Source organism: Taeniopygia guttata, chromosome 5 (assembly GCF_048771995.1).
Source record: "Taeniopygia guttata chromosome 5, bTaeGut7.mat, whole genome shotgun sequence".
Lineage (NCBI taxonomy): Eukaryota > Metazoa > Chordata > Aves > Passeriformes > Estrildidae > Taeniopygia > Taeniopygia guttata.
In genome coordinates, this window is record NC_133030.1 from 20,670,770 (window position 1) to 20,683,440 (window position 12,671).

General features: G+C 44.0%; 1 protein-coding gene across 4 annotated transcripts in view; it reads right to left on the reverse strand.

Annotated features, from left to right (window-relative positions):
- Positions 1–480: 480 nt before the first annotated feature.
- Positions 481–12,671, reverse strand: part of LRRC56 (leucine rich repeat containing 56) — a 62,196-nt gene continuing 50,005 nt past the window's right edge. For all 4 annotated transcript variants that reach the window (XM_041716564.2, XM_032748722.3, XM_041716563.2 and 1 more), the window contains 7 exons: positions 12,386–12,563; positions 10,054–10,257; positions 8,725–8,789; positions 7,482–7,612; positions 6,620–6,783; positions 3,945–4,305; positions 481–3,224 (listed from right to left, as the gene is read on the reverse strand). In XM_041716564.2, the coding sequence (XP_041572498.2) occupies positions 3,032–3,224; positions 3,945–4,305; positions 6,620–6,783; positions 7,482–7,612; positions 8,725–8,789; positions 10,054–10,257; positions 12,386–12,563 (1,296 nt within the window). In that variant the 3' untranslated portion in view covers positions 481–3,031. The remainder of the gene's footprint in view (positions 3,225–3,944; positions 4,306–6,619; positions 6,784–7,481; positions 7,613–8,724; positions 8,790–10,053; positions 10,258–12,385; positions 12,564–12,671) is intronic.

A 12,671-nucleotide genomic window follows, 5' to 3' on the forward strand; every position in this document is an offset into this window, starting at 1 on the left:
AATGCTGCAGCATTGTCACTTTGGGCCAAATTCCTTTGTTCTGAGCCCAGCTCCCTGCAGGGCAGCTGTTCCCATCTAACCACCCCCTCCTTTAGCAGCATGTACTGGTGAGACTTGGTTCCCAGCAGAAAACTCTTCCCTGCAGTGCTGATTTATTAATAGGTGAGAGGAGCAGTTCTCACCCCTCTCTCCAGCTTACACACCAGATATCAATTTGGCAGCCAGCAGCAAATCCCATTAGGGCAGTGAGATACTTAAAGGCATCAGCAGCTCCTGGCCCATTACAAGAATGAGGGGATGGACTCTGGTAATGTACATCTGAAACTGGTCACATCCAACTGGAAGCAAGGATCTTACTGAGACAAATATTAACAGTCTGCAGAGGCAGGGATGGGAATAAGCTCATTCATTAAAGGACTTTGTCTATATTCAAGGGACCAATGTGGGATTTTAACAAAGGAAACGGCGACGAAAAGCTCACACAATGAAACTCCCCTTTTTCCATTTTGGGCCAAGAGAACTGAATTCACAAATAGCCCATCATGCCTTACATTTCCTAATTAGCCTATTAAAGACCTGGCTGGCTTTTCCATTTTCTAAATGAAAAAGGTGGAAGATGAACAAGCAGAGGCTAAGCCAGGGCAATAATTTTCCCTGTGGATCTGTTATAGCTGTCCAGACAGCAATGGCCCTGTTTATTTTTCTTGTCCTGGAAACTACAACAGTCAACAGGGTGGTAGCCCTGGGAAATGAGGTGCACCAACTACTGGCAGAGAGAAGAGAGGAGGCTACCAGTCCTTCTTCCCCATCAGACTGGGCTGTGATCACTGACTTGCTCTCTTAGCAAGCCTCTCTGCTGCTCCATGCATGACAGGCTGGCCACTCCATTCTGGACTAAATCCCCAGAGACACAAGAGCAGATGGCACCCAGCCTGTCGTACACATCCATCCCTACCAATATGCACCTGACAGGTGATGGGCCACCAGCTGATGCAGTGATCAATAGGTAGACTGGACACCTCCTCCTGCCCCTGTGAACACACCACAGCACCATGCAGCATGTGACTGCCTTGGTTAGGCACCGGTGGGGCAAAGCTGTTTAATGAGGGGTGGGGTGGCTGTTCTGAAGGTCACTCACAGCCTGCAGCCCTGAGACTTACCACTGGGGTGCCTGATAGGAAGGTACAACAGGAAACCCTGAGTTAAATGGTTTTGATGAAGCCCTCAGGCACTGATTTCCCACACAGGAGGGCAAAGCTGTTTTTTTCTGAGCATTTCTCCACATCCTCTCTGCCAGCTCAGAGAAGCTTCTTGCTCTGTGCACATACAGAGCCACCTGGAGTTTGCTGCCAGATGAGACCACAGATGCTTTTGAGAGACTTTCCAGATCAGTACCAAGAGTTTTGTCTCTGCAGATGCTAAAGTCCAGGCCCCTTTTACACACCCAGTGATTTTTTTTCCCCTCCACTCCTTTGAAATGAAAGATGTCAATTGAGAAGGAGGCTCTGAATATCTGGAGAACACGGTTCTACACATCACCCCCTGGTACAACCCCGGATAGAGAGAAGGGTCAGTGCTATCAGTATCTTCTTTCTTTTACAAGGCCAGCTTTTTTTGTGTGTGTGATGGTATTGTCAGTGACACAGGCAAAAAGTCAGATTTAGGAGCCTATTTAAGGACACAGGCACTGTTGTTGGGTGAAATCCTGCTTGCATCCATAGTATTACATAAAATAATTTACCACATAGTTTTAAATTATTTTTGATAGATGATTTCTGCTAGGACACACCAAAACTGGGCAAACTGACTTCAAGCTCCAGACTGTTTTGTAAGGTAAAGTGGTACAAGGAGCACCATGAGAAAAGGAAGTTTTAAGGCTTTGTCTATTCTGCTTCTCTAAGTTAAGATGGCCAGCAGAAAGGAAGAATAAACCAATTCATTAACTCATTGTGTAATTACTGTTTTATAAACTGATTTTAAAAATGTAATCTAACATAGTAATTTAAACTGGAAAAAATGTGATGATGCTTGGTTTCAGACTGCAACATCAATAAAGTTGAAAGGCACAGTCATTTGGAACAGCATCTCACAGGCTGCAGTCACTAAAACAGATGTTTTGGACCTTACCCGAACATTGAGCAAATGCCCTATTGAAAAAAAAAAAAAGAGATTATTCCCTTATTTCCCTGCTTTGCTGCACCATCACTTAATTATCCAATTATAATAAATTGGAAAGTCTGTTTGATCTGAGAACACTAGAAAAGGGGATAGAGGTGAAAGACACATGCAGAGGATGCTCTGACACCTGGTGACAGAAGTCAGCTCTGCTAGAGAAATTCTGGAACGCAATGTCTATTCAGGGAAAGTGAGACAAATCCTTCCAGGTTGCTATGGAGCAAACAAACATGTTAATATTGGGATAAGCCACTTGTTCAGCATTTGCTCCCATAGCAATGCATCCTACAAGAACCTCCAATACCTGTGAATAGGGTGAGCTCCTGTGGGGGCATAAACTCTGAAACCATCCAGCCTTTCTGGGCTTTTCCTCAGGCAACACACCCCTCCCTTAGAACCTGCTCTGGTCAACACTTCCTCTCAAGTTCTTGGTTTTGACCCTTGCATGTTTAACATCCAGGACTGCAAAAGACACATTGCTGGCTGCTGGTAGGTCACCTCTTTCAGCACCCCACAGACAGCTCCATGCTCTGCTTTGTTTGGTGTCCCTGCCTGACTCACAGAGCTGGGTGTGGTGTGGATGAGAGGAAGTATGATAGAATTTGTTCTGTTTTAATGTGTATAGACTGCAAAAATAACCATATTTTTCTGTAATAAGACATTCATTAGCTCATTGGTTGATCAGTGGTTGCTCTTAAAATATTTCTGGACCAGCTGTATCCTGAATTGAGGCAAATCACATTAATTGTTTGAACTGCTCTGTGTTTAGCTTGCAGAAGAAGCTGCAAGATAGCATTGATCCTTCACAGCTGCATTGTGTACATGGCTCCAACACATGCTGGCAACTGGGTACCTTCTAGGACCAAGGAATTCTGTTCTGAGATGTTTTTGTGGCAGTGGATTTGTGTGGCAATGACTGAAGAATGGACCTGGCAGTCAGGGGCCAAGCAGAATTCATTGGTCTAAACCTCTGCGAAGCTTTTGTGGATGAGCAGGCAGCTGGATGCTGGTGGTTGATCTCTTTAGAAGGGCTCTCATCCATGATGGGCCTGAGAAAAAGAGGAAAACTCTGTGGTGAGACTGCATTCTGGATTTGAATATCTGCATTCTCCTCATCAGCTCTGAAAACAACCAAAAGCTGCCAGGCTTGGGAGAAGCCCCAGGCACACGAGCTTCCCACACAAGGCACATGCTCTCTGCCTATGCTGACTCCAAAGTGACTGCATTAATCTAAACCCAAGCTGTCATGTCACAAGTCCTCTGTTGCATTTCTTCAAAGAAGCAACAACATGATGCTAAATTTACAGCAAACAGGTTCAGAAATAAACATGTTTGGGTACATGTGACACTTCTCTAATGCCTACTTTATTTTCCAGAGCTCATTCTAACATGAATTTTTGTCGGGAAAAAACCCAAGTGGGATGTCAGGAACCCTTCCTGGAGTGTACTGGAGGAGAGTTTTGAACAAGTGCCACAGGATCTTTGCAACAGACACAGCATTGGCTCTGGGTGGGGAACATGAGAATGGAGCGGTAAGAACACAGCAAAATTCTGGGCTATTATTCAAGAAAATACAAAATTTACAATACTCAAGCTATAAGGAACATGGGAAAATGTTTCATTAGCTTTAGACAGTCAAAGGTAAATGTCAGCACAAATAAAAAGAATTCTTTTTACAAAAGAAGCAGAAGACCCCAGAGACAACAGAGAAATCTGCCTTTTCCTGCTGTGAAGTCCCTTCCATTTTCTTCACATTCCAGTGCACCTACCTGATCCTTGGTGACCCAACAGCTGCTGGTCCTGGAATGGGCCTTTGCTGGCTGGTGCAGCTCACAGGCTGGCGCTGCCCTTGGGATCCAGAGGCAGCCATTGTGCTGTGCAGGCCCCCGAGAGCAGGTTCTTTGTCCAGAGGCTGGGCTAAGTTCTCTTGATGAGCCTTCGACTGGTATTTCTGTGTACACTGTCTGTCCTCCTCTTGGCTGGGTATTTTTATGCCCCTGTGGTTCCTTGTTTTCCAGGGTCTTGCGGCAACATCCACTGCAGAGGCAGGTGAAGGTTTTTTTGGAGGGGATGGAATTAGATAACGTTTTGTGTTGGAGAACACTGCACCCTCCTGAGCCTGTGATGAACCTGAAACGAAGTGGAAAGCACAGTGATTTACCAGTGCATCTGACTGCTAAATGACTAACCCAGGGAGTGAAAGGTTTTGGAGATGCTGTGTGATGGAGCTGGGTGGGCAGATGTGTCTTGATGTTTGCCATGTTGAATTGCTTTCTCTGACAGTTGATTTGGTTCACTGTCAGCACTCCTGGCGATGTGCCAAGCATGGAACAGCTCACAGGGCACACACGAGCTCAGAGCTCACGTGCCAACCTGTTCTCAGGCAGGATCACACCTGCATCATTCCCTGCCAGTGTTTGCACTGACTTGTTCTAAATACCTTAGGACTCCTTTCAGTGATCTGAAGTGCAAGGCAGAGGAATAATCACAGATGAGTGGATCTACTTTTTAAATCAGAGGCAGAGATGATGGAATCTCACAATAAATGCCTGACTGCTGGGGAAAATATTGCACTGCATGCAGGACTACTTTATGGCTGTTTGTGTTTCAGCCATGAAATTCTCTCCATACAATATGTGCAACACATGGAGAAGAAAAAACTTGTTGCTGACTTATAAATATAATCAGCATGCACACATGCTCAGAACCATTCTAAATATAGCAGGGATCTGATTGCTGTTGTCTATTGAAAGAACCAACCATTCTATAAATAGCAGGGATCCAATTGCTCTTGTCTATTAAAAGAACCAACTGTACCCAAGCGCCTGATGTGCAAGGTCCAGGGCAGGAACATAATCTAAAGAATGTGCCACCAAAACTCAGACCCAGAAAGTTCATCTCTGTGGCTCCCAGTAGAGGGGGATGTATTTTATTGCCTAGGTAAAGCTGATAAAAAGTTTTCATGGAACACTTTGTATCATATGATATGCTTTTAAAATGTCTAAACTTCATATTTGTTTTTAAGTATAACCACTCTGAGAGACTGGTATGTCTGACTCAAGAGCCTGAAATAACATTCAATGCCTTCCAAAAAATGCAGTTTACATGGATCTGATGCTGCAAACATTTTTATGTAAGAGTGGCTTTGCTTAGATGACTTGTCCTTTTCTGGTCAGAAGGATTGCTTCCAGCAACACGTTCTTCTGTGAGAAACTCACACTGGATGGACACACTTCTGCGTGTCATTAGGATCCTAGTCAGTCCCCCCACCACCTCAGACAATTCTAGATTTCAAACCACTCCATCATCATCCAGCAGATTTAGTTAGAAGATGGACAGATCCATGCCCAACCATTCACTTTCACAGTCCTGCAGGGCATGCCACTGGAACACTGTGAGATGTTTGTGATGCTGTCTTGTCAATCTAGAAGAACGATGAGAGCATCATACTCAATGTAAAGAAATCATATAAAATCTGAAAAAGATCAAATTAAATCTAAAGAGACCATGAGATCATAATCTAAGATTTCTGTGGCCACTGGACAATAGGCCATTCCTTTAGATTTTTCCAAACAGCTTTTATTCTTGTTAGGGAGATACTATTTATAGTACTGTTAATACACATAGAGGCTTTGAATAATTTAATGATATTTCTAGGGTTTTTTTCAAAATATACTATATTCTACATTTCTGTAGATCCATTTTTGCCCTTGAGAGAAACGTGAAATGAAAAGTCACGTGCTTTTACTTATGAGAAAATAAGAGTTGTTCTTATTAACAACAGAAAAAAGATTGAAGTTGTAATTATGTGTGATCCTCTATTTGATATGTGTTTGGAATAACCATTATTAATGTTTTTAATATTCTTAAAGACAACATTCAACAAGCAGTGAAGAGTGGGAATTCTGCTTTCATTAATGTAAATGCAATTTCAGAGAAGCCTTTGGCTTTATTCCTGAGTAGAAGAGCATGTTCCATTTTTAAACCTTTTATTGAATGCATCCTTTTGGTTGCATATCTTCCCAGAATTTCCAGTTGCTCAGTTAAACCTTATCATTAGCTCAGTCATTATTTACATCAGTGCCAACGAGGTTCAAGTACAGCTCAGTAGGAATTACAGTATTTTAGACTCACCTGGCACTGTCATAAATGAATGACACAAGGTAAAAGACAGAGACCTGTCCTTCTACAACACTTGATGCTAAGCTAGTGTGAGACCTCCTTTGCTCTTCTTAATTCTACATATTCATGCTGAAATATATCAACTGATGGTCACAATGTCCTGTTAAAACCCGGAATGGATTGCTTAGTGTCATTTTCCAGTTGCAGCTCTGGAGCACAGATGCCAGATCCCATGAAACACTGGGGTTACCCATACACCTATCTTCAAACAGCACGTGTTTGGCCCAATGCCAACCCTTCCCCAGGGTTTTAGGTCCAGTACCTGAGGAGGAGTGGGAAGAAGGGTCAAGTGAAATCCTTTCAATGAGGTCCTCATCACAGGCCTCCCTCAACTCATTCTCTAAGCTGTCAGTGAGGCTCCGGTCTTCATCTTTATTCACCTTCAGTGCTTGGCTGCTTTGTTCTTGCTGACCTGTTTGCAGGCACCTGGACAACATCAAGTATCACACCTTTAATTAGCTTTTGAGTGTGTTTATGCAGCTGGTCAAATGCAGCCACTCAGGCAAACACCCCAGCAGTGGATTTAGTTACCCACTGTTACTTCACACCTTCCAGGAGATATGAAAAATCATTTTAATTGGATCAGCATCTAAGATGCCTGTGTCTGATTATCTCAAGCATCTTAGTTAATCAAGTGAAGTGGGGCAGATTTAAAATACTACCCAGTGAAATAAGCTCAGAGAAAACCAGTTTTACTTCCAAAATAACCATGACCTCTCTGTGAGATCTATGAGATCTCAACAAGGTGGTATTTGTCTCTCAGCCTTTTGTTTGCTTAGGCTGATGCACTGCTTGCAGAAAAGCTCATCCCCTTTCAGCTCTTTTACTAGACACTGTCAGGGCCAAGAACGGCTCACCAGTTATGAAAAGTAATTTCTTTGTTCTTGCTAAGGAAGTGAGCCCATCCTGCCTGTGCTCCAGAGAGAAGGAGGAGGATTCTTCTTCCTTGCCATCCCGCAGATGCTCCAGGCGGGAGGGCAGCCGCCCAAAGCAGGGACAGGAAGGCAAGAGGCTGAGACTATCCCTCGACACCACCACCAGGTGGCCAAAGCGCTGATTTTATTTTTGCAGTAGAAAATGAATGCAGAGTTTATTGCATGGCAAGATTTCCCCGGCGGTCTCACCCCTCGTGCTGCTCCATCCATACTCCCGGGTCAGAGGACACCTTTTCCTGGTGCAGATCTCTTCCTCCTCCAGAGACAGACAGGTTTTCTGTCGTCAGACCAGATGGTTTCAAAGGGCTCACAGCAGGTGGCTGTGGAAATTGCAGAAGTTATCTAGATATCCATGGGAACTCTTCCCAGCTCTGTTTCTAGATGTGGATTTTAGAATACATCAAAGCCCACTGTGCTTCTGAGTTTTTAGATCATCCCTCATCATTTTCTAACTCCTCAGTTTTAAGAAGTCCCACTTCCCAGTCATGTACTATTACAGCCTGAGGAACCCAGAGTAGCAGTCACAAAAATTTTGATTTCTATTTCACTGGATATAAGCCTATAGCACCTATACCAATAAGCGTATTAAGACCAGTACTACAGAAACTGCATCACTCAGTATATGACCACAGTTTGAGTCCACATCCCAGTTCTTAGCACACAATAATTCACTAAAATGTTCAAATTTGTTTCAAAAAAGCTTCCTATGCTGAGGCTGTGGTAGCAGAAAGATATGGGCAGTACATATCTTTTTCTTGCAGTTCTTTAACATCTGTTTTGAACATTACATCTGTGTCCTGTGCAGCTCCCTGATTTACCCCAGCCTGTTTAAATCTACTCACGTGCAGCTGTGCTGTGTTGAACCTCAGGGCCAACAAAAGCTGACCATGAAAAGCCAGGCTGCTTCCCTTTACACACATGGGTATCCTCTCACTGAATTACTGCCAAAAGGAGCAGGCTGATCTACAGGGCAGGGGCACCACCCCACTGCCAAGAGGAACAAACTTTGGCTTTGTGTTTGTTTAGTCAATAGGAACGACCTTGCAGTATTAGCAAGCTGACTGTTTACACCAACATCAAAGAAACACTGCTGAAAAAAGTCTTTTTCTTAATAGCTGTTGTAGAAACACCATCAAATTTTGCAATCCTGCCTTGTACTTTGCTCATTGCAGGAGGATGGGAAGTCTGCCCCCAGCAGCTGCTATGTGATTTTCAGGTGCTTCCTTGCAGCTGATGGTCCACTGCTGCTAACACATGGGCACATGCAACATCACGGCAGGGGATCCTCTGTCCTCCTGAAAGCAACTGCATCTCGGGGCTTCTTGGGCTACAGAAGGGAGTGAGCTGCTACAAGCCACAGTGGGAGTTCAGTTTATCCCAGGAGTTATGGGGGTCACCATGCAGGAATATGAAGTATACAAGAAAAACATACACCTAGCTTTTGCCTCCTCACATGGAGGGCCTTGGCAGGGTTCCCACATATAACCTGACGGAGTCCTAAGAAAAACAGGAAAAAAGAAAACAATTTACTCCAGCGTTTAACAAACAGTGCTGTTGTTGAAGTCAGTCAATATAATTTCCCATAGACAGGAAGGTGTACTATTTCATGGTGTAGGTTCACAGTATCAACTGGCATGGTCTAACACTGCTACTAAGAGGCAGATTCTCTGCTTCCACCAGAATCTGTCTTCTTCTGACCCTGCCCTGCCTCCAGTTGTGCTGGTGCAAATATTTGTGTGGACATACGGCCAGTCAGATCAGGGAATAAATTCAGATTTTAAAAAAATATGATTTTTGGGATCTTTTTTGTTTGTTCTGCTGGATTATTTTTCAGCTGGATCTTGATCAAAATCAGGTTAAAAACAGGTAAGGTAACAAAGGGTCAGAAGAAGCAGTGAACATTAGGTGAAACTGTTTCTATCAGTAGTGTTAGCTGCCCAAGAGTGTGTATAGAATTATGGTCTCATTCCCTGACAAGCGGTTTCCATGTACATTTCCAAACATGCATTCAGCTGTTGACTCTGCATTGCTTGAATGAATCCATCATCCTGAGTCCTACCCATAGGCAGGGAACTGAGGAGAGACTGGCATCTGATAAAAGCAGCCCACCATGCCTGGAAACAGTCTAATCTGCAGCCTGTGGGCTGGTGGAGTTACACTGTCACTGTGTTTCCAGGAGTCAGGGAAGGACGGGTGGTATTTCCAAGTGACTAGGGCAAGAAGGGCAGTGGCAAACCTGTGTTCTGGGCTAGCCTATAGATCAGGATGTGAAGTCAAGGAACTGACTCCTCTTGCTAAGGGACCAACCTCTGGAAACCCAAAACCAAGTGCTCATTGCCAGCAATATGAGACTGCAGTAAACACAGTCCAAGCCCATGATCCAGTGGGGAGTGAATGTGCATCACCACAACTCTCTAGAGGATTATCTTGGAGCACATTCCCGTGGCTGAACAGGACGTGGCCTGATGTTACTCAAGCAGGACAGGTGGTATGGGGCTGTCAAAAGGGACAGCAGCACATGGTACATGGGGTGGGGGGCTGAGAGCAGGCAGCCCAGGTGACTCGCACCTTCTGCTGCAGGGGGAAATAAAGGAAAGCCTATGCTAGAGCAGGTGAGTCTCATGGAAGACAACATATGCTAAACCTGATTAGCAGTGGCATGGGTGGGTGGTATTCAAAGCACCCTGGCTTTCATCAGCAATAACATTCAGAAGGAGGTGGAGGTGTGGGAAAGAACAGGATTTAAAAAAACATACATTACCATGTGTCAAATCACTGGAGTCATCTTCTGTGAACAGCTTATCAGGAAAAACAGTGGGACTTGGAAGAGGACAGCTACTGGACGAGAGGCTGGCATCACTACACGTCCCTACATTATCAGAACACTCTGCATTCCCAGGTCTGGAAGTCATTGGGGGTTTTGGGCTACATTCAGGCTGCTTTGCTACTTCCCCAAGATACGGATCTAGAAGAGAGATTTCATTAGTGTAAGCACAGTTATGCAAGGCTTCCAACCACACCATCACTGTACCTTGCCAATATAGTGACTGCTGCTGCACACCTGGAGCTATAAAGGACAGAAAAATATGTAACTGCAGCTATAAGAAGCATGCTGGAATGGGTCCAGCCTTGGGAAAAAGGTCTTCCAGTGCTGCACAGTCATGGCAGAATCTGGGGATCCCTAACTAAACTGATATCCCTTCCCACCCTTCTTCTGCTCCTGGGCACCAGAGACAGACTGCTGGAGTTATGGGTCAGGATCTGCACTGTGGTCACCACCCACCTCTGGCTGTCCCACAGGTGAGCCTGGACACATCCAGGGCTCTGCTACTTTCCCCTGCCTGGTTTTCCAGGATAACTGTAAGCTGCATCTCATCTGCTGCCCACCTGCCCACAGGGGAACCATTCCAGACTTGCTGCAGCCACAGCCTAGGCCCCAGTCCTAAAATACTTAAAATGCTTAAATGCCCTGGCACAATGCACATGGTGATGGACACCTTACCAGAGCCACCAGTCAAACAGGGGAAACTGTACCAGGAGTTACAGAAATCTGAGGATGGCAGTGATGCTTTTTTCCAGTACTCCCTCAGAGACAGAGTTCTCTACCACAGAAAGAAGAAAACTGTTTTTGTAATGCTACAGGACAGAAGGGACTATACAAAAACTAGAAAAGGCAGACAGCCTTGTCTTCTTACCTGCCCAACTGCTGCCTGTCCAGGGAGCACAACATAGCTCTAAGAACAGCATATGCAGCCAACAACCCATGGGAGAGAGAATTTCATTCCAGTGCCCAGATGAATAACGTGCTTTTTAAAGTGCTTTTTTGGGCACCTACCTTGCTTTTTTGAGTATCTACCAGCTCCAAAGTGAGGCATCAGCTCTGTGATGATATGGACATTTCCTTAAGAGTTGAGTGTTAGGGCTTTTAATATATCTTGGGCACAGGTGTTAATATGAACCCATGAAATACACTCTATGTGAAAAGTACCCAAATCAACATTGCTACTGGAAAGAAAAAAGTACTGGGATGTCTGAACCTGACCATATAAAGTTACTGGTTTATAGCTGCCAGCAAGAATATGTCTGGTTACACCAGGAAATGACAGGGATTCACAATTTTGTGCTCTGCCCCTACTGCTTCTGTCAGCAAACTTTGTTAACTAGTTTTCTGAACCTCGGGTGATGTTGCCAAAGCACAATCACAGAGGGATCAGATTTTAATGGATTTTTTTCCCTACCATGACTACTATTACCACTAATGATTTGGACCCATAGGGATTCAATAAATGACAAATGTATGTACTTATTCCAAAACAAACTAAATTTTTAATGGAGTGCAGTTGGCAGGCAAACCACAACCTGGGGAGGGGGCTGGGAAGCCAACTGCATTGCCCACACTAATGGGAAGCAACATGAGCAGTTATAGGAAATACTTTGCAATATTTAATAGTATGTGATAAAGTGCATGTAGCATGACAGGTAAAAGCATGGACATCTGAACTTATTACCAAGGCTGCAGGCAAGGGGTCAACAGATTTACTTTCAAACCATTTATTCTCTGCTAATGAATGAAATGAAACTAGTAACAAAGAAAGTGGAACAGATTTCTTACAAGACCATGCAATCTTCCTGTGATGTCGCAGGAAGGGTGTTACCACTGAAGGGTGGTAACCAGATTGACTTTCCTATTATTAAACTGGAATAGGAAATCCTACTACATCCTTGCTACATGGGATTGACTGTAACCATGGAAAGAGCTGTGAACAGCTGTTGTTGAAATAGTCCTTTCCAAGCTTTCCTTCTTCCCATCATGCAGAACAAACCCTAAGTACAGACTCCCAGCTATTGCTATATTTGCTTGATGCTCTAGAAGTTGTCTGCATTTTTTGATCTTGATGCCCAGTTTAGGACTACTTCCATTTAAATCTGCACTGTTATCTGCTGAATTCCAGCTTTCTTACTTCCCAGGTGAAACAAACAACATCCTTTGTCCTTTATAAGTAAAGATTGGTTTTAAAGAGGTAGCCTTGCTCTTTTTCTTTTTACAGGCATTATAAAATGAAAAATGAACCCCAACAGGAAGCCTGTCATACCTAACCATGAAATGTCTTTGGCTAAACCACCTCCCTTGATGGATTCCTTGATGATTAGAGAATCCTCATGCATCTTTCTGGAAGGAAGGAGAGTAGTCTGGCTTGCTGGTATTCTGTCCAAATACTTCAAGTGGGGAATGAGTTTTTTTACTTCTGCTCTGTAATTATAGTCTGGGTCCTGGAGAAATGGAGAAAGTGGTCAGTTTATTTAACAGTCTGTGGACTTCCAGTAGCACAATACTGTTCAATTTGTATGACAGCCATACAATTTGAAATGCTCCTCACA